Raw genomic sequence first — 22,732 nt, forward strand, 5'->3', positions numbered from 1 at the left:
TAGCTCATTACAATCTTCATTTGGAACAAATGGATGTGAAGACAGCGTTTCTTCACGGTGACTTTGAGGAACAAATCTACATGGTACAACCAGAGGGATTTATTGAATCAGGAAAAGAAAATTTTGTTTGCAGGTTAAAGAAGTCTCTTTATGGGCTGAAACAATCTCTAAGGCAATGGTATAAACGGTTTGATTCCTACATGATTAAGATTGGCTACAAACGGTGTGAGTATGATTGCTGCGTTTATGTGAATAAACTTGAGGATGGTTCTCTTATTTTTTTGTTATTGTACGTCGATGACATGTTGATAGCTGCAAAGGATTTAACTGAGGTGAATCGGTTAAAGGATCTGTTGCATAAGGAATTTGACATGAAAGATCTTGGTTTAGCCAAGAAAATACTTAGGATGGAGATTCGCTGTAACAGGACTGCAGAGAGATTATGGTTATCTCAGGGCGGTTATGTGCAGAAGGTGTTGGAAAGGTTTAGCATGAATGATACAAGACCGGTGAGTACACCTTTAGCGAATCATTTTAAGTTGTCTACTGTAGATTGTCTAAGTTCGAATGAGGAAATTTGGGACATGTCAAAGGTCTCCTATGCTAGTGCTGTAGGGAGTTTAATGTATGCCATGGTATGTACAAGGCTAGATTTGGCGCATGCGTTAAGCGTGGTGAACAAGTTTCTCTCTAATCCAGAAAGGCAGCATTGGGAAGTCGTTAAATGAATATTCAGATACTTGCGGGGTACATCGAAATATGGCATCATGTTCGGCAAGCAATAGAGTTGTCCTACAATTATGGGGTTTGTTGATGCAGATTATGCTGAAGATATGGATGACAGAAGGTCTACAATAGGATATGTGTTTATCCTTGTAGGAGGACCGGTATGTTGGAGATCCATGATACAGTCTCTGGTTGCATTATCCACGACTGAGGCGGAATATATGGCAGTCGCTGAAACTGCAAAGGAAGCCTTATAGCTTACTGGTTTAGTTAGAGAGTTGGGAATACAACAAAATGGTGTGGTGCTGCATTGTGATAGTCAGAGTGTTATTTACTCGGCGAAGAATCAGGTATGTCATGTTAGAACTAAGCATATTGATGTGAGATTTCACAGGGTTCGGAAATTGATTTCTTTGGGTGAACTTGTGTTAGATAAAGTCCATACTTCTGATAATGCAGCAGATATTTTGACCAAATCAATTACTTCAGATAAGTTCAAGCATTGCTTGGACTTGCTTCATGTCTCTAAGTGATTAAAGGGAGACAAGCCCAAACCTAACGTTTTTAAGTTCAAGGTGGAGCTGTTTATATTTTTAACATATAATCGCCAAGGTGGAGATTGTTATTTGTGGCTCTTATACTTGGACAGCAGCACAGACTCGTCGATGAAGCCCTGTGTTCGTCAATGAGGGAACTGCAGAGGCTCGTCGACGAAGACTCTGAAGTTCGTCGACAAGTAATTACCGAGAGCAGGTGTTTTCAGATTTCATGGTCTCGTCGACGAAGCCCTGTGTTCGTCGATGAGAGGCACCTAGGCTGTGAGTAGTTTTTTCAGAATTTTTGGATTTTAAACGTTGGGTGGTTGGGCAAGCGGGGGGAAACCTCCGAGAAACCTTTATATATGTTATTTTGGGCATATATGAGAGGGTGGTCGATCATTTTGAGAAGTGTATTGTGTACATCTTGATTTCTTAGTGGAAATATGTGTGTCATTGTTTCCGTGGATGTAGGTTTTGTTGAACCACATTAAATCTTTGTGTTGTTGATTCTGGTTGTGTAGTTTTATTCACTTGTTGTTTTTACTTCCGCTATATATCTTCATTATTCGATCCGTCCATTTTTCACAACACAAGTGTCATAAACTTGGTTTCCTACCAGTTCAAAGCTCAAATGGTGTCTTTGGAACTGCCTTATTGGGAACACGGTTTAATATGTACATGGCAGTTTTTAAAGCATACATCCACAATGAATTGGGTAAAGACTTTCTGCTTATCATGCTCCTAACCATATCCATCAAAGTCTTATTACGCCTTTAAGACACACCAATATGTTCTGGTGTACCTGACATTGTGTATTGAGCACAAATACCACATTTTTTAAGGGATTTAGCAAATGGACCAAGTAGTTGTCCAGTTTTGTTATACCTTCCATAATATTCACCTCCTCTATCAGATCTAACAATTTTCACCTTTCTGTCTAATTGTCTTTCAACTTCATTTGCATAAATCTCCAAAGCATTTACTACTTGATATTTATCATAGCAAGTAGACATATCCGTAATGTAAAAAATCATCGATAAAGGTGATGAAATATCTATCATTACTGAAGGTATTTACATCAAAGGGTCCACATATATCAATGTGTATAATTTCTAGAAGTTGAGTGCTCCTTGTGGCTCCTTTCTTTGTGTGTTTTGTCTGCTTTCCTTTAATACAATCTACACAAATGTCAAGGTCAATGAAATCCAAATCTGGAAGTATTTCACTCTTTACTAATCTTTCCAGTCTTTCTTTGGAAATATGACCTAATCATTTATGTCATAAGTAAGCAAATCGTTCATTCACTAAACTTCGTTTATTGCCAATACTATGATGTGAGGTTAAAAGTGTTTCAGTGTAATGATTATCAAGTTTTAACTTATATAATCCATCACAAAGCATACCATAACCAACCATACAGGTATCCTTAAATAAACTAAAACATCCTTTATTAAAATTACAAGTGTATCCAGATACATCCAATTTAGATAATGAAACTAAATTCCTAGAAATACTAGGAATATAAAAAGTTTCATATAAATCCAAACAATAACCAGTGTCTAGGATTAAACGATAAGTTCCGACAGCTTCAACTGACACTTTTGTTCTGTTCCCCATGAAGATAAACTTCTCATTTGGGTTTATGCTCCGGATTGTAAGAAATTCCTACATCATATTAGAAACATGAGTTGTACATCCAAAATCAATCCACCAAGTATTATAATGAACTTCAGTTAAATTTGATTCGAAGCATACATAAGCACTAGACTTACCCTTCCTTTCAAACCAAGCTTTCCATTTCAAGCAGTACTTCTGGTAATGTCCAGGTTTGCCACAGAAACGACACTTGTCCTTACTTGATACCTTCTTCTGGATATGAGAAGAGGATTCATTATCTCTTAAAAATCCTTTCCCCTTTCCATGCTTCTTTACTTTCTTTTCAGCTCCTTGATTGTTCACATAATGAATATAGTGAATTCTTTTATTGTTCAGTTGTGTTTCCTCTTGAACTAGCATACTGTGCAACTCATGCACATTCCATTTATCTTTCATGGTGTTATAGTTCATTTGACACGGTTCATACTCAGTCAGTAATGAGTTTAAAATGAACTGAACTAGGAAATTTTCATTCACTTATATTCCCAAAGTCTTAGTTTTGCTGCAATATTTGTCATTTCAACAACACGCTCATGCATAGTACGTGAACCATCAAATTTCATGGTGGTTAACGTACCCATTAATGTCCCAGCAAGAGACTTATCTGCTTTTTGGGAACACTCCCTCACAAACTTTAAAAACTCTTTAGCACTTTCAGTTTTGGGAATAGCTGTCTTGATGTCATTTGCAGCACTCATTCGCATAAACATCAAACTTAATTTGTTTGATTTTTCCCAATTATTATAATAGGTTATTTCTTCAGCACTGCTAGAATCAGTAATAGCAGCAGGCTGATCACTTAAGAGTGCCAAATCAAGATTTAATACAATGAGGTGAAATTGAACTTGTTTACTCTAATCAGCAAAATTCAACCCATTAAACATTGGAACAGATGAAACATGCAAGTGTAACGATTCAGACACAGATACTGCAAGAATTAATCATACTTAATGCTTTGAATGAAACATTTATAAGATTACAAACATAAATATATTAATGTTTTCCTTTGGAAAAAACATTAATGTAAAGAGCTTTAAAATAATGCTAATTAAATTTTAAATTTTAACATTACTTTGGTAACATTATATGTATCCATTATAAGTATCTATTATCTTTGGATAAATAGATAAAATAATAATACATAATGATATTACCAAAACATTATCCTTATATTATAAGAATAATTAATCGACCTTTGGGTGATTCTTAATATCTTATAATAATTTTATATCATTCTAGCATCAAACACATGAGTACTTTACTTAATGATTTAGTCACTTTTGGTGATTAAAATCAAATAACTTTATAACATCACAATGTTAAAATATTGTAACGTAAACATGTTGGCAAAATACTTGTTGATTCATATTAGCATACATTAACATTATATATATTTACTATCACATCAGACATTCTATACCATCATTATTATTACATAGATTTTAAGAAGTATCATGGCGGAACAGAATTAAACACAATGCACATAAAATAAGTTTGGAGACGTGCTGCATTGTCAGATTTTATTAACCAAGACGTACCATACTTACACTATTATGTCTTAGAAAAATAGAATGTTACTATGCCTTGATTCATAAACTAAAATTTAACGAAACATGAACCTTTAATCATAATCGAAAATCATGAGTTTCTACAACTCAACTCTAATACCACATGTAAGTTTAAACATGATAAACATTATTCATACATCATAATTTTAAGATTTTCGAAACACTTAATTTTACAATCATTAACGTTAAAATAAAATATACCTTGATCCATAACCTCCAAATATATATATTTCAAACTGTGTTTCTATCTCACAACCCTTACTCTTCCTTATGCTTAAACTTAATTTGATGGATATATTTAGTATAAGCATCATAGGTTGAGATAAGACCAACCCCTAACCTTTTTTTTATAATCACTTCCATCAAGTGATTAATAATGTATCATAATTATATTATAATTATAGACTTCTCATATTCTGAGATGTCAATATAGTTTTACAAAATTCTGAGATCATAAATCAGAAAATATAATTATAATTATGATAACAAATTTTATTTAAAGACCTTTCATATTATTTTAACAAATATGATTATAATTTTATTTGAGGCAATTAATGTCTTACATATCCCTCATTAAATGCTTTTTAAAAATTATTTTGTGTAGGATTCTAAATCTACATACAAACACAAATTCAAGTGAACCTTTGCCATGCAAAGCTCCCATTCTTTAAAGATTAATTTAATAGCAATAAACCCTAAAATATATATTTTAAGAAAACAAGACAGTTTATTTTTTTTATTCTCATTAAAAATACTAGTGTGAATGAAAGTATGGATTTTGTAGTGTTTTTTGCATATGGTATTCTAAATGGTAAGGATATATATTATTTAGTGTAGTCATGGAATATGAGTGGATCCGTGGCGCAATGGTAGCGCGTCTGACTCCAGATCAGAAGGTTGCGTGTTCGATTCACGTCGGGTTCAATTTTCATTTTTTTGCGCATTTTTCCTCTTCACGTGGCATAACCCTCTCTGATCCTGACCCATCTTTTCGCTTTTTATGGGTTCAAATTTCAGTCACGGGGGCATTTTGGGCATTAGGACCATATCTCTAATCTCCCACTGCCTCTGCCCGCGGATGCCATAGCCGAGGCTCATCAGAGCTTTCACTTCCCAGTGAAAATGCCCCCAATTGTATCGTCTCCTTGCCTCCAGCTATCCCCCTTTTCAACGTTATTCCCTAAATTTTCCCAACCTTCCTCACAAAGTTACGACGCCGCCCAGCCATGCCTGCCGGAGAAGAAAATCACTGCCCGAATCTACTGCGTTTCAGCCCGACCCAAGAGGAAGCCGGGTCCGAGAAACGACAAGTCAGAGGCAGAAAATTTGGTTCGTATTATTGTGAGGAAGCTCAGCGAGAAGAGGCCCGTGGTGTCGACGCTGAACACGTTCGTTAAGGTTGTTCGAACTGAGCACTGTTTTCTTTTGTTTGAAGAGTTCGGAAAGCATGATAATTGGCTTCAATGCCTCGAGGTTAGATTTTTCTCCCATTTTTTCTGATTTTGTGATTTGCCCTCTCTGCCTGGGACATTTAATTATCGTTATTTTTAGACTGGTTTGAAATTTCTGGGTATTCCGCCGGCGTCTGCAATTTTTATGGCTCACATTCCCATCACCCTTTTTGTTTCTCAGTCCATTTCTGCTCCATATTTTTCTTTCCTCGATGCAATTTTACTTTATTTGATTATTATTTTTTAATCATGCATTGTCATATTGTACATGATGTGTAATTCAAGAGTTAAATATCCATCTTCTGTTTTTAGGTCATTTTTAGCAGATATAAGTGATTGGGGATTACACAAGTTTTTGTGAGTGAAATGGAATCTTCATAGCAAATGGAAGAGAACATAAAGGGGTTATGTGACTTCCTTGGAGTTGCCCTCCATCTGAGTTTCAATATGAATAAAACAACATCAACATTAATATTACAACCCTCCTTAGCTAAGATGTTCCCACATTGGTTAGATTCTTTGTGAACATGCAGAGTTGTTAGGAGGAAGGGCACTGAGATGATTGTTATTTTCCAGATTCATTCAGAGCAGTATTGATGACAGATTGTGCATCTATTTCAACCCCAATGTTTTGTAGACCCAAGTTCAGGGCTATTGTGAGCCTACCAAGGAAGCCAACGGCTCAGCCACCATGCTAGAGGAAACTTCAACTCTCCTAGAACATGAAGCCTGCTCTCCTAGAACATGAAACCTGCACTCAGCTCACCTGAGTTATGCTCTGATCTCTATAGCTCCATCCAAATTTGGTACTTGGAACTATTCATATCAGCTTATAGCAATACCTTTGAGTATATTGTTCTTAAGATTTGACCGATCTTTACCCATACTATTTTTTGCTTTCAGTGATTTAAAAAATGATATATTTTTTTTTTGAGAAATTATTTCAAATAGTAATCAAGGGTGGACAGAAAGGGGGCAAAGGGCTGTAGTCGCCCCTCCCCCTCCCTTCCCCAAAACCTCTAAACCTCTTGAACTCTTTTTCTCTCTCACACACAAACAGAAACACACACATATTCCCCAAAAGCTTGTTTCCCTTATTAGAAAGAAGAAGAAGAAGAAGAGCAAAAGCTTCCTTCCCTGGAACTGTGAGTTGGGATAAAATATCTTTTATTCAATTTTTACCTTTTGAAGTCCTCTTTTACTCCAATGTCTTGAGTCCGTGGTTAGGCCCAACAAATGAAACAACTTCATCTTATGACCTTTTAGGATGCACTATTTGTCATTTTTATTATAAATTTAAAGTTTATTTCATTTCTACCTTTTGAAGTCCTCTTTTACTCCAATTTCTTGAGTCCCTGGTTAAGCCCAACGAATGAAACAACTTCATCTTATGACCTTTTAGAATGCACTATTTATCTTTTTTATTATAAATTTAAAGCTTGTTTCATTTTTACCTTTTGAAGTCCTCTTTTACTTCGATGCTCCGAGTCCCTGGTAAAGCCCAATGATTGAGACAACTTCATCATATGACCCTTTAGAAGGCATTATTTATCATTTTTATTATAAAGTTTGAAACTTAATTTCATTGTTTTAAATGAATATTGTATTAGCATATCTAATTTCTATGCTTGCAAAATGTAACACTTGATTTATTTATTTGATTAAAATTCAACATGGCATGTACTTTACCCCTGCAAGGCATAAATTCTGCATTGACCATCGGCAGCAATTGGATGAACTTCATATTAAACAACAAAGGACTGAGATAAACCCTTAAAATTGGAATTACCTTTAATGAGATGAACTTCATATTAAAGAAGAAAGAGCTGAGATATACCATTCTTAAAATTGGAATTAGCATTAGTTTGAATTCCTTCACTTACATATACTACGTTCAGATATTCAGATGGATGCAGAAACAGCGCTGGTATATAGCAGATAATGGCATTTATTCAAAACTAATATCAGTTATGGGAAAAAGAGGCAAAACCCGGATGGCCATGTGGCTCTTCTCTGAGATGCGAAATAGTGGTTGCCGACCTGACACTTCCGTATACAATGCACTCATCACAGCTCACCTCCACTCCCGAGACAAATCCAAGGCTTTAGCCAAAGCTCTAACATACTTTGACAAGATGAAGGCAATGGACCGATGCCAACCCAATGTTGTGACTTATAACATTCTTTTGAGAGCTTTTGCTCAAGCCCGAAACATAGATCAAGTTAATACCTTGTTTAAAGATCTCCAAGAAAGCATCATTTCCCCTGATATTTATACATATAATGGTGTCATGGATGCCTATGGGAAGAATGGGATGATTGTGGAAATGGAATCCACCCTTTCCCGCATGAAAAGTAATCAGTGTAAGCCTGACATCATCACGTTTAATTTGCTGATTGATTCATATGGCAGGAGGCATGAATTTGAAAAGATGGAACGAGTATTTAAGAGCTTATTACACTCAAAGGAGAAACCAACACTGCCTACGTTTAATTCAATGATCACAAATTATGGAAAAGCACGATTGAAAGAGAAAGCTGAGAGTGTTTTTCAACAGATGACTGATATGGGATACAGCCCAGGGTTCATCACGTATGAATGTCTTATCATGATGTATGGGTTCTGTGACTCTGTTTCAAAGGCTAGGGACATATTTGATGGGATTATGGATTCTGGGAAGGAGGTGAAAGTTTCAACACTAAACACTATGCTTGATGCCTATTGTATGAATGGTTTACAAAGGGAAGCACACATGCTTCTTGAGAGTGCCTACAACAATGGGATAATTCCAAATTCTTCAACATATAAACTTCTTTATAAGGCATACACCAAAGCCAACATGAAAGAGCTTATAGAGAAATTGATGAAACGTATGGACAGAGACGGTATTGTCCCTAACAAGAAATTCTTCCTGGATGCCCTGGGAGCATTTGGGTCTACGCCAGCAACTCCAATGTCTGCTAGTGGTGCCAAAGTTTTGAGCAGCCCTGCAGATTCTAGGAAGACATAGCTGGATGGATTGGTATGTTGGTCCATATTCTCTTCCAATATTTTTCAGTTAAGATGAGTTTCAGAGCAAGATCAAGTCCTGAGGCGTGGTGTAGTAGACTTTTGGGAGTTCAAGACTCTGAATCTGAGCTTCAGCGTCAATTATATTTTGCTATGTTATGTGGTATGGCATCTTGCTTTTTCTCAGATTTTCTATCATTGTTATCTTGTATGCATCTTACCATCTTAGTATTTAATTTTTTGCAGACTGTCTTTCTTTAGTTAAATTTTTGTTTTCAAAGTTACTTAACTTCTATTGTTTCTATCATGTGTGGGGATTTCATTTTGTACATTTCAATTTATGATTTGCAGTTTTTCTGAATTACAATGATGAGAAGCCATAGGCTAAAACATAGAATTGAAGTTATTTAATGAATGCCTTCTGTGCAAAATTAGCAAAAATTTTTGTTAAATTACCACTTTACCTAAAAGTTTAAGCTGTAAGGTTGTGGGCCAACAATGTATATCAAGCCTTAGCAGTTCCCCGCATGTGTAGCCCGATTGCAAGTGGAGAGATAAACAAACAAAGAAGAACACCCATTATAGGGAACAAGATAATTCTCAATAAACAAATAAAAAACACGGGCAACAAGACTAGAACCTAGGACCCCCTGGCAACCGTAGCACTAATACCATGTTAGATAACAACTTTACCTGAAAGCTTATGGTATATTGAACCTTAACAACTTTTTCTGATATACTTGAAGTATTAGGCACTTAGCATGATTGGGAATTCAACAAATAATCAGTGGAAGTGTTACTAAGGAAGTATAGTGGTACTACTAACAACTAATTTTGACAAAAAATCAGGAATTTTCCTACAAGTTCAATTTATTGACGCGGATTTTGTCGACCTAGAAAAAGGAAATCATCTCTTGGTGATGAAGGTCCAATGCTCAACAACTTCAATTCCCCATTTTTAATCTCAATGAAATTTAAAATATAGGGGCCTGTTATAGGCTTACAATGCTTGGAAGATATGGAAACTGAATTAAAACCTAGTTAAGCCAAAATACTAGTTCCTAAATGATAGAAACCTAGAATCTTGAAGATACAACCCTAAATACAACAACAATAACAACAACACATCAAGCCTTAAGTCCCATTAGGTGAAATCAGTTGCATGAATCCTTTTTTCGCCTATTTATGTGATCGTGGGGAATTTCCTCCAACAATGTCAAGGCTATTAAATCCTTACTTGTTATCTTATTCCAAGTTATCTTAGGTCTACCCCTACACCCTCTGCTGCCCCTAATGGTAACTAGCTCACTCTTTCACACTTGTGCACTATTTGGCTTGTGTAGTAGATGCCGAAACCATTTGAGTTGCCCTTCCCCTATCTTTATCTTCTACAACAACTACATCTAACTTATTGCGAATATGCTTATTTAACATTATACCACTTATTCACGTATGCATTCTCATTTTAGCAACTTTTTCTTTTCAGGTATGTTGTTTCTTAGTTGCCTAACATTATCATCCATAGAGATATAACCCTATACAAATACCATAATAAAATAATAATAATAAAAATAAAAATAAAATCTTTCCTGCTTGCTGCATCAATCTACCCTTAATGACAAAAAGAAAAAAAAACTCAAACTTGAGTTAATATGGAATTTGTGTTGGAAATATAATAAAAAGAAAAATATTTACTAATAAAATTAAGATTAAATAAAACACAAATACTTATGAGAAGCTAAGGCATGGAAGGACCACTGCCCTTAAATCCAATTTCGAACCTATAGAGAACATTTCTCGGTGCATATAATCATTGCGCGCATGACCTCCAAGCTTACTCAGCTAGCTTGTTTTTGTGTGCACTCACAAACACTAGAGTTATAGGAGATTTAGTGTCATTTAGTATCTAACAAAATATAAATCTTAAGAAAGAGTAGAAGATAAAGTTGTTTCGAAGAAGAAAAATTGTATCTTGAAATGAAGTTGGATCACAATTTATATAGGTAAAATTAAGTGTTACTTCCAATATCATAAATACGAAATCGTTAAAGTAGCAGTTAATATTCTAAAAACCATTAAAACTAATATATTAAATTTAACGAATACTTAATTAAAATAAAAACCGACGTCTATTATATAATATTTATTAAACATATATTTTTTAATTTGAAACATCCAACATTAATATTCAACAATCCCCCACATGGTTCAAATTAAAAATAAAAATAAAAATTGGTGTTGTTTAACTATGAGATGTAATGCATTGGATGACAATACCTTTCAGTTTGAATTATACTTAGAAAAAAATATGTTATGAGTTACAAGAACTTGGTGAATATTAAATTCTTGAACCAAATTTTTGCGTAACACTATAAACATAGGAAGTGGCCCCACTTCCACACTCACAAAGGTAAATCCATCAAGTGTGTAATTGCAATTAAACGCATTACCTAACAAAGGATATGGATTTATTTAGAGAAACTCAACCTCACAATCATTATAGTTTTACTATTCCTACACCATAGGGATGATCAAAACTAATGTTTTAAAAGGCGAGGGTGAAGGCGTAAGGCAAGGCGTAAGCCTTGAGGCATTGGGGCATAAGCCTTTTAATAATTTATTTTTAATATTAAAAAATGTAAATAAATTTTATATATTTTAAAAATAAAGAAAAATTAATAAAATCACAAATATAATGTAAGAAAGAAAAATTGTATGTACTTTGCAAACTACTTGTCGGCTATTCATAAATTGCTAACTTGAATACATGATATAAATCATGACAAGAGATAGCTATACTATTACATAGTTCAAATTGTTTTCATGATCTAAGATATTAACTCTCTGTTATTTTGGAAAGATTGAGGTTCAAGAGCTCTAGAAATCAACTCATATTAAGAGATTCCTTTTATACAAACATGTAGTTAAATTTTTTAACCAATTTTTTACTTGAAGACCACACACCCAAAATGCGAAAACCTCAACTAAAAAGGCGCAAAAGGCATGCCTTTCGTAAAAATGTGTTAGCCTCAGCATATAATGCGTTAGCCTTTTTGGAATTTGGTATTTTAGATCGAGCCTTAGGGCGTTTTAGGCATGTTGTGTCTTGAGGCAAGCCTTAGGTGAGCCTTGATTGAGTCTTTTAAAACACTGATCAAAACAAGTAATGGTGCTCACCAAACTATTCAATGACTTGTTATTACCCATTGGACTTAACTCATGGGATCTTCAATCACATAGGTTGGGTTGACTTCATTAGTAATTTATATGAAGGGCTTAAGACACATCCCCCTTGATTTTTATTTTCTAATAATAGCCCAATTCGACTATTCAGATATCTCAGATCAGTCCCTAGATACACTAATCAAAGTCAATACTATGGCTATGTGTTTGTTATCCATATGGACAATGCACTGTAAAATTACACATCTATGTATATTATTATCATACTCGAATTAATTTTTATGCGTCATTTAAGGCTTGTAAATGTAGGTGACTCTATTTCCACACTACCGTTCTTATGCAAAAGTTGTGCCTCATTTGCACCTATCTTGCTTTGCAAAAATATTAATAATAAGTATTGTGTATATCAATTTAATTGCATATTTATGTTGTGCACCGTCTATTTCACATATCAAAATAGAATATCAAAACATTTTAATCCGCACAATTAAAGATAATAAATTTATGTGCCTTGCAAAAATCACGTAATCATTTATTTGGGGAAAAAATAGATTATAATTTTTTCCATATACGTAGTGAAAAAGAATAAAATATTTAAATTTTATGTACTAAACAATAGTGAAAAATAATAGTGTAGTCTCATATTTGCACATATACATCTCCCATTTAAATAAACAAGTCAAGACCACAAATGGGGAGCAAAAAAACCTTCTAATTCAATTGTTCAAGGCACAATTTTTACACTTGACTCAAATATAATAAATCTCAAATATTATTTTAACTATTATAACATTGAAACCCCAACACTTCAATATATTTCCAAATATGACAATATTTTTAGTAAAATATTGCTACACAACTAGCATATCTTTAACATGGCTATACCAGAAATAAGAAATTTGAGAAAAAAATAAAAATAATCTAAAATACACAATACTTAAGCATGCGCTCATCATGCAAGAAAGCAAGAACAACATTGAAATTTGTGTAGTTCAAAAAATTTAGAAAATAGACATAATCAATATTATTTAAAAAAATAAAAAACTGACGTTATTTCACAAAAAAAAATGATGCCATTGAATTTGGTTGTTGTTTTCAAAAATAATAATAATTTTAACGTGAAAATTACATTCTAATAGATTCATGATTTGCAAATAAGATAATATAATAGCCTCTAATTTAAGTGATCAAAATTGAATTAAACAATTGAATAAATAAATGGAAACATGCTTGTACTTACTGCAAAATATAAAGTAATACCAACAATTCAAACCAACCTTAATGGACTCAAATTTTTTTTCCTAAAAATTTCGATATATGCAATTTATTTTTTTCCCTTCTAAAATAGATGATAGTGTTCGACTTTAAAATTGTTGGAAATATAACAGAAGGAAAAATATTTGCTGATAAAATAAAGATTAAATAAATCATAAATACTTATAAGAAGTTGAGGCATGGGAGGATCACCATCCCTAAAGACAATTTTGCGACTACGGAGAACATTTCTCGGTGTATATAGTCACTATGCGCATGACCTCAAGGATTATTCAGCTAACTCGATTTTATATGCACTCACAAACATCAAAGTTATTGGGAATGTAGTATCATTTAGTTACCCAACAAGATATAAATCTCAGGAAAGAGTAGAAGATAAAGTTGTTTCGAAGAAGAAAAACTATATCTTGAAATTAAGCTGGATCATAGTTTATATATTGGTAAAATTAAGTATAACTTCCAACATCATAAATATGAAACCGTTAAAGTAGTAGTTAATATTCTAAAAGCGTTAAAACTTAAAACTAATATATTAAATTTATTGACGATTGTTATATAATATTTACTAAATAGATATTTTTAAATTTGAAACATCCAATATTAATATCAACAGTACGGACTCATGTTCTAGCTAACATCCCTCCTTATCTTCATCCCCTCAATGCTCAAGTACATTCATAATGTGATCATTTGTGTAGTTCTCACCCTATGCAGACTTGGGAGCATGCATCACGAAATGAAGCATGGCTAACACTTGAGCAACTTAGGAAAAGACTGAGGGGTCAGGTCTCCCTTTGGCGAACCCTAATTTGAGCGCTTTACCTATTTATTCTCATTTGTAGTCTTCTTGCTATGTAGGTTTTATCTTGCGACAAGCATCAAAATTGGTGCTATGTAGGGATCTAAATATGTTGGATTAGCTATGATTGGATGTGAGGATCCAAATTCAAATCTTATTGTGTCTACTAGAATCAAGTTCGGTAATTATATATATATATATATATATATATATATATATGTATTCTGTACTTATTAGTTGTATACCCTATATTTATACTAAAAAAATGTGTCAAATAGATTTTATCAAATCCAAATCCTAATCAAATTGAATCCACCTTAGTTTGAATAGAGTCTAATTTTAAATGAATATAAATTGAATTTGAGTTTTAACTTACTGATGTAAATTGATAATGTAATGAAATTTTAGCTGGCCCCATTCAGGTCAAGCTGATATAACTGTCTGACCCATTGACAACTGTATGCTTTGCCTCCTCTTTCCAGTGCAACGCATTGCTTAAGATATAGAAAAGAATATTCATATGAACATAATGTCAGCAACCCAGCATACATGTTTCAAATAAAAAACCTTCAAGCATAGTTGTCAAATTGAGATTCGAATCTTGAATCGAAATTTCAATTTTCTGAATTGAGAATTGAGTCAAATCATAAGATTCAGTATAAATTTCCCAAATCAATTCTAACTGACATGCATATATTGATATTCAAGCAGCAAGTAGAATAGCACAATACATTTAAAATTTGACAATAAGAAAATCATATTTCATGTGTATGCTTCCCCTAAACAAATGAAAGTAAGTGAATTATTCAAGTAAAATTAATAAAAAATGAACTTTATGCTGCTTAAGGGAGGAAATCAAGAAAAATAATAAAAAACTGAACTTTCGTATTTATTGACAATTAAAAAAAAAATATTTCTTGCATATTTTTTCAAATTAAGAAGAAAAAAGTAACTAACATTAAAATATGATAATAATTAAACAAATGACTCTAAAAAAAACCAACTTTTGAATCTTAACAACACAAACATGTGTGCCACGTTAGCTGATGAGTGTTCTGCCCTTTCTCCTAATGGCAGAACACTATACTCTTCCAAGAGTGAAGAATGGTTTTGTGAAGGCAACATAAGACCTAAAGCTCCATTTTCTCCTCTTTTTGGACAAAACTAACATAGACAAGGAATGGAAGGTAATTAAGTGGAAAAATAGGAGCAATAAATAAAGAAATGGGGTTCTATAGCAATTGGATCTATCATGAATATGTCTAGAATTGTGTGAATTTGATGGCTTTTATTAGATTTTCAAGGTAAATTGATATATTTGGCAACGGTTCAGTTGTTTTTACATTCATTAGTAGGATTTGAACCAATTTGGTGCAAAAGTGATACAAGTTGTGTGAATCAAATATAGAGGAAACATGTAATCATCATTGCAAAGATAGCACAAATGCAATTTAGGAAACTTGTTTCAGTCTTTGGACTCAAATGTGAATATTTGAATTCCCAAGTTGACCCTTTTCTGCTTGGGTAGAAAAATTCTTAAGCTGATCCTTGGCATATATTAAGCTATTGAAAATTTGAATTGAAATTTTGAGGCATACAAAGTAGAACTTGAGCATGCAATGCAATGTGTCATGAGCTAAGCTTGTTCAGGGTATTATGCTTGCCCGTGACTGCTTGTCTCGTGTGCTTGAGATGGATTCCCATTATGTAAATACCAGTGTAGGGTTATTTTTTGCTAGTAATTTATTTGCATGCCAAATAAGGCAGTATAACTCCTTGATCACTTTGATGTTTCCTAGTGTCAGGATAATAATTACATAAAAACCTCTTTAGGGGAGGGTGAGTGTTCATCAGTCATTATAAAACTCATTAGCTATTGTCAATGTGTTTAGCCTATTTGCCTCCCTCACTAAACACACAATGTCAACAGAGGTGTTGTTAATGAATCACGTTTGCTTTAATGTTTACTGCTTGCTTGCCACGACTTTCATGAATTGATTACTGTTTTCGCTGCCATTTGATTGAATGCTAATGAAAGTGTTTCGTGGATGAATGTTGGTAAACGATAGGCTGGCTAGTTAAACAAGAGTGCTTTAGCTAACCTTGCACGACCTTTTCACAACAGTGTGAAAATAGTCGGTCCGTGACACTTGGTATCAGAGAAAAGGCTTAGTTGCTACGAGAATTCAGTTACCTTCGTTGTGGGATTTGGAAAGCTTTGGTAAGTGATTATGACCGAACAATGCTGAGAGGATCAGCGTGCTGGAAGCACAGGTTGAGGCAATAGCTAACACTATGGCTGCGGAGGTGGCCCAGATTAGAGAACTTGTTGATGAAGTAATGGGATCACAAAAGCATCAAGCAAGTTTGTTAGGTGAGATGTGAGAGGACTTTCGCCATACAGTGGAAACTTTGTAGTCTCGGATGGTTGATCTAGATGCAAAGATAAATCTGATGGTTCTTGCTATGGGGAACTCCAACACTCCGGGAGTTGGCAAGACCAAGGTACTAGAACCCAGGACGTATGGGGGTGCTTGTGATGCCAAGGAGTTAGAGACCTTCTTGTTTGATATGGAGCAGTACTTTCGCGCAGTGAGGATGGCCTTAGAATAGGCAAAGGTAGATACTGCGACCATGTGCTTGGTTGGTGATGCCAAACTGTGGTGACGTACCAAGTACAAAGAAATTGAAAATGGAAGCTGTGTAATTGATAGTTGGGCAGACTTGAAGAGAGAGCTCAAGGCCCAATTCTTTCTTGAGAATGTTGAGTATAATGCAAGGAGAAAGCTGAGAGATCTCAAGCATACGGGGTCAATCAGAGAATATGTGAAACAATTTTCTACTTTGATGTTGGATATTCGAGATATGTTGGAGAAGGACAAGTTGTTCTATTTTTTAGAGGGGATGAAACTATGGGCAAGAACTGAACTTCGTAGGCAAAGAGTTCAAGACTTGTCTACTGCACAAACTGCTGCGGAACGCTTGACTGACTACGCTGGTGATGATACTGCTTCGTCCAAACGGTTTAGCGGAGAGGGAAACAGTGAAAAGTTTTTCAAGAAAGGCGAACCCAAGAGTGGGGGAGTCAACTCTAAATCATTAACCTCAAAGGAAGTTTCGTCGTCTTAAGGAATCAACACACCCAATGGAAAGGGGAAGAGTAAAATTTAGTGCTACTTGTGTGGAGGACCTCATAGAGTGAGTGAGTGTCAACACAATGGATTACTTTATGCCTTACAAGCTTTCACTTTGGGACAAGTGGTGGAAAGCGAGGAGGAAGAGGATGATGCCTCGAGGGCAGGTGCAATGTGGCAGGTGAACGCAATTGGAAAAGTAGGCAAAAACACCGAAAGTTACACGAGCAAAAGAGTTAATGTTTGTGGACTTGAGGATAAATGGGAAGAGTACCCGTGCTATGGTGGATACGGGGGCTACTCATAATTTTGTTTCGTAGCTGGAAGCATGAATACTCAACTTATCCTTAAAGAAGGATATATGACGCATGAAAGCAGTTAATTCTGTAGCCTAGCCTACTCTGGGAGTAGCCAAGCAAGTGGCTGTAAAGCTTGGACAGTGGGAAGGTCATGCGAATTTCACAGCGGTGCCATTGGATGATTTTCCAGTCATTCTAGAAATGGAATTCCTAAAGGAGAAGAGGGCAATGCTGATGCCTTCGACTGGTTCCCTATGTCTGATGGGAGATCACTCGTACATGATGCAAGTCGTTGCGATGAAAGGAGATGATGGGAAGTCCCTTTCAATCATACAACTCAATAAGAGATTGAGAAAGGGTGAGCAGACATGTCTAGCCACGGTGGTGGTAGACAAAGAAGTAAGCCAAGAGCTGGTGTCTACGACCATCCAAGCGGTGTTGGATGAATATAAAGAGGTGAAGCAGAATAAGCTACCTTACCATTTGCCTTCACAACGGATTGTGGAGCATGGGATCGAGTTGTTGCCAGGAGTGAAACCACCTGCTATAGGGCCATGTTCGGATGGCGCCTCCAGAGATAGTAGAGTTGGGGAAACAACTTGATAAATTAGAAGCCGGATGTGTTCTTCCTTCCAAAGCACCGTTGGGAGCATCGGTGTTGTTTTAGAGAAAACATGAAAGCATCTACGGAAGGTGTTCGACAAGCCGAGGGGAAATAGTCTGTATGTGAAGAAAGGGAAGTTCTCTTTCGCTCAGCGGAGCAACAAATTCCTTGGTCATGTGGTTGAACAAGTATCCGGAGGGGTATGGAGAAGGTAAGGATGATTCAAGAACGGAAGATCCCCACGATAGTGAAAGAGTTGCGTTTTTTTCGTGGCCTTGCCAACTGTTACAGTAAGTTCATTGAGGGGTATTCGTGGAGGATGACTCCAATGATAGGACTACTGGAGCAGAGGTATTATTGGTCGCACATGCGGGATGATGTGGTTGATTATACCCAGACTTGTCTCATTTTCCAACAAGACAAGGGGGAGCGGAGGAAGTATGGTACGTTCATGGCCGCACCAAAGTACTGTTTAGCAGAGGAGATGACACAATTGTTCCTTGAGACTATTGTGAGATATTAAGGTGTTCCCCATGTTATTGTTTGTGACCGAGACTTAATGTTCACTGACAACTTCTTGACAAAATTTTTCAGGATATTCAGGTCACATCTTGACATCCCTTTGAGTTCTCACCGACAGACAGATGGACAGATGAAGAGATTCAGAGAGTTACTAGAAGAGTACTTGCACCATTTTGTCAACGACAACCAGAAGAATGGGGTGCAACTACTTGATGTGGCTCCGTTTTGTGGCAATGCCCAAAGGAGCTCAACAACCAAAAAAAGCCCTTTTGAGCTTGTTACAGGCCCGCAACTGCTGTTACCTCACACAGTGGATGAGTCGTACAGACGAAGGAGTCCCAAGGTGTACATCTTCACTAGAGAATGGAGATAGAATGCAGAATTTGTTCAAGCTTATCTGGAGAAAGCTTCTAAGCAGATGAAGAAGTGGGCAAATCAGGGGAGAAGACCGCAGTTTCATGTCAGCTGCCTCAAGTCGTTCAATGCCAACACCGATGACCTGAGCAGAAGTTAGTCCAACAGAGCAGAGTTGAAGACAGTGCAACCTGACAGACATGAAGTTGAAGAGATGAAAGTTCATTTTCCTCAAAGAAGAAGCGACAAAAATTTCTAGTGAAGTAGAAATGCCTTGATGACAATGAAATCAATTGAATTTCTGCGGAAGATATTTAACTGTTTGTGGACAAACTTGAAGTGTACGTACCGCCAAAGTCTACGAGGACGTCGACCGCCTAAGTGGGGGAGTGTCACGAGCTAAGCTTGTTCAGGGCATTATGCTTGCTTGTGACCGCTTGTCTCGTGTGCTTGGGATGAGTTTTCATCATGTAAATATCAGTGTAGGGTTATTTTTTACTAGTAGTTTATTTGCATGCCAAATAAGGCAGTATGACTCATCGGTCAGTTTGATGTTTTCTAGTGTCAGGATGATAATTACATAAAAACTTCTTTAGGGGAGGGTGAGTGTTCATCAGTCATTATAAAACTTACTAGCTATTGTCAACGTGTTTAACTTACTTGCCTCCCTCGCTAAACACACAATGTCAATGGAGGTGTTGTTAATGAATCATGTTTGCTTCAATGTTTATTGCTAGCTTGCCACGACTTTCATGAATTGATTACTATTTTCGTTGTCATTTGATTGAATGCTAATGAAAGTGTTTCGTGGATGAATGTTGGTAAACGATAGGCTGACTAGTTAAACAAGAGTGCTTTAGCTAGCCCCCCCCCCCCAAAAAAAAAAGAGAGAAAGAAAGAAGATATAGTCTACATGTGCAATTTTAACTTTTGTGTAAAGGTTTGAAATAAAAAACATTAAATATGGAGGAATAATATAATGTTCAAGCCTGTTTTATGTGTATCATTTTAATTTGCAGTTCACAATGATAGAACTGATTTTGAGCCCTATCATGTGCCTTGGACTTTTAAATGAGTCTCTGCAGTAACATTCTGTTTTCCTAATGTTAATTCACAATATAAATGTATTTCTTGAAATAATTATTGATTTATTTTAATCCTTTTGAAAAAAATCCCCCATGGGGATTCATTTAGGAATATGAATTTCTTTGCCATTGTTTGATGGGGAAGAAAATGGAATTACTCTTCCTAATTCAATTTCTTAAACACCCAAGTGTGATAGTTTTCATGTGCAAAAGCAGAAAATTATTACTGTATATCTCAGTGAATCTTTAGTAAAAAAATTTATCCTTTACGTTATAGCCTTGAGCTTGTTCTTGTGACGGGGGGAAGTCGATGCTTCAGCGAGTGGTTGACAACAACAGATCTGTGCGGAACTGGTTTACATTTCAGTCATCCAACCGTGCTTTATTATTTACCAACCTTCTCCCAACCAAGAAAAAAACAAGGTTATGGTTGCACTTCTAAATTGCAGATTAGTACAAATTAAATGATAACAGTTGTGAAAAAAGCCTACCCTGCAATGCAATTTTTCCCCTGCTACAGCTTTCGGCATGGTGTTACTGATATGAGGTAAGAGTAGAGAAAGGAAACAATTTGGCACTACTAATGTAAGTTAAAGTTGTTGACCTACAATTGTATGTTTTTTATGATATGATAAATTCTAGTAGGTTCCATTGTTCCAGTATTGTTAATATAGAGATATTGACCTGCATGCAACTGCTGAGGAATTGTATCTTCATAACATGCATATATGAGGAGGTTATTTAGTGAAATTGCAGGGAAGCAAAAAGCCATTACATGAGACCTCTTGTTGCTCTTTAGCTTTCTTTTGCTTAAAAAAGCCATTAAGGTTGGGTTTGAAAGAATGAATTTCTTGTTTTGAGTTAAAAGTGTAGGTGGATTGAACAAAATTTCAGTACAATTTATATTACATTTTATTCATATTCACACAGATCAAATGTAAATCCAAGACTCAACTCGGAACTTCTAAATATGGGATAAGTGAATTCGAGCTGGGGATAGAAATACTTCATTACAATTATGAGAATTAGATAAGATAGGAGAATGCATACTAACTTTTCAAACAATAGTTGCGCTTATATTTAAAATAGAGATTGAATGAAATAATTAGTGTTATAATATAATTCGATCTATAAATTTGTTGTTATTTTAATTCAAATGATTATATTAAATTTGGCCTATTTTGGAAAATATATATGAACCACAAATAATTATTGTTAAAATTTTACTATTTAGATTTCTTGTCGATTGGAATGGAATTAATTTTTGTAAGATCATTTGCCTTAAAATTGCACGACTCTTTAGATCTTATTATATTTTACAATGGACTTGGAAAAATAGATAAAAGTATGTTAATTTGAATTGAATCCAGTTTGCTTAAATCGATTCATAACTGATTCGCACATATTATATGAGTTGTATATGGTTTAAACTTTTATTTTATCTAACCCTAAGTGAGTCGATTGATAGTTTTTAAACTTTATCCGAGGGATATCCATCTATCCATTAACAACTAATGTCTAAACTTATAGATAATCTCATATGTCACTACTTATTAGTCATCAATCCAATCAACATAAGTCCAATTGGCCAAAGGCTAGTCCTACACTCTCAAGTCTTGTACCATTGTATGCGTCTCTAGATTTGTTCCGCGTTTACATTCAAATTCAAGTTCAAATACTTAATTTTCATGATCAAAATAAAAGTTCTAAATTCATGATCTAAAAAATAAAAAAATTATAATTTTGTGATTGGTTATTAAATATTTAACAATTTATTAAATTATAATATTAAAAACAACTTTAATTATTATGTTGCAAATCACTTTATAATTAAAATATTAGTTATCATGGTTAATATGATAAATTACGATAGGAAACTTTGACGTTTTGTAAAGAAGTGTTCCACTCCTTGAAGTTCATGTTATGACAATTTGACCCTTTTAAGTTTTATATTTTATCTAATTTGAATATGTTTTAGTGATTCCATCAAAACTAAAATTGAAAGTTAAACTTTATAATTCAATTTTGAGGGGTGCAATTTAATACAATTTTAGAAACATATGTATAACTATAACTTACCCCAATTAATCTCATGAAATCACCTCTCAACGTCATATTTGAGAATGTTATAGAAGAGAAATAGAATAATGGTGTATGTTTTTTTTTTTTTTTTTTTTAAATTTTATATAGGAAGCTTCATGAGTGATCAACTCACCAATTTTCTAATCACATGTCTCTCGAGATCCTAATAAAAGAGCAGTCTAATAGCTAGTTGTCGATAATGATTGTCCATCTTGATTTTTCTACTTAATGCCCCCACAAACATTCCAACGACTCCTATGACTACATCTCTCGGGATCCTAATGAAGGAGCAATCCAACAACTAGCTTTCGATGATGATTACTATCCATCTTGGTCATTTGTACTTAATGCCTACACAAATATTCTGATGACTCCAATGACTACATCATGTTAATTCCTATATCGACTCTACGACCACCCACCCCCTAATGCCAATTATGACCAA

The 22,732-nt window shown here is 34.8% G+C and overlaps 1 protein-coding gene and 1 non-coding gene across 3 annotated transcripts; both read left to right on the forward strand.

Annotated features, from left to right (window-relative positions):
* The first annotated feature begins 5,341 nt into the window (after window positions 1-5,341).
* Window positions 5,342-5,413, forward strand: TRNAW-CCA (transfer RNA tryptophan (anticodon CCA)). The gene has a single exon. It is a non-coding gene; the product is annotated as a tRNA-Trp (tRNA).
* Window positions 5,414-5,477: 64 nt separating this feature from the next.
* LOC131156312 (pentatricopeptide repeat-containing protein PPR5 homolog, chloroplastic-like) lies at window positions 5,478-20,864 on the forward strand. 2 transcript variants are annotated; one of them, XR_009136961.1, is made up of 3 exons: window positions 5,478-5,962; window positions 7,839-9,113; window positions 20,483-20,864. XR_009136961.1 is itself a non-coding variant. In XM_058109897.1 (2 exons), exons 1-2 carry the CDS (start codon window positions 5,612-5,614, stop codon window positions 8,949-8,951), a joined length of 1,464 nt encoding a protein of 487 aa, XP_057965880.1. In that variant the 5' UTR covers window positions 5,478-5,611; the 3' UTR covers window positions 8,952-9,216. The 2 variants fall into 2 exon arrangements, 1 of the variants encoding a protein (XP_057965880.1); XM_058109897.1 differs by lacking the exon at window positions 20,483-20,864 and having other exon boundaries at window positions 7,839-9,216.
* The last annotated feature ends 1,868 nt before the right edge of the window (window positions 20,865-22,732 follow it).

This window comes from Malania oleifera, chromosome 5 (assembly GCF_029873635.1).
Source record: "Malania oleifera isolate guangnan ecotype guangnan chromosome 5, ASM2987363v1, whole genome shotgun sequence".
NCBI classification, from domain to species: domain Eukaryota; kingdom Viridiplantae; phylum Streptophyta; class Magnoliopsida; order Santalales; family Ximeniaceae; genus Malania; species Malania oleifera.

Coding starts and splice junctions, on each gene's coding strand:
- LOC131156312 (XM_058109897.1), top strand. CDS start 5,612: ATGCCCCCAATTGTATCGTCTCCTTGCCTCCAGCTATCCCCCTTTTCA. Junction 5,963..7,838: donor ATTGGCTTCAATGCCTCGAG/GTTAGATTTTTC, acceptor TACTACGTTCAG/ATATTCAGATGGATGCAGAA.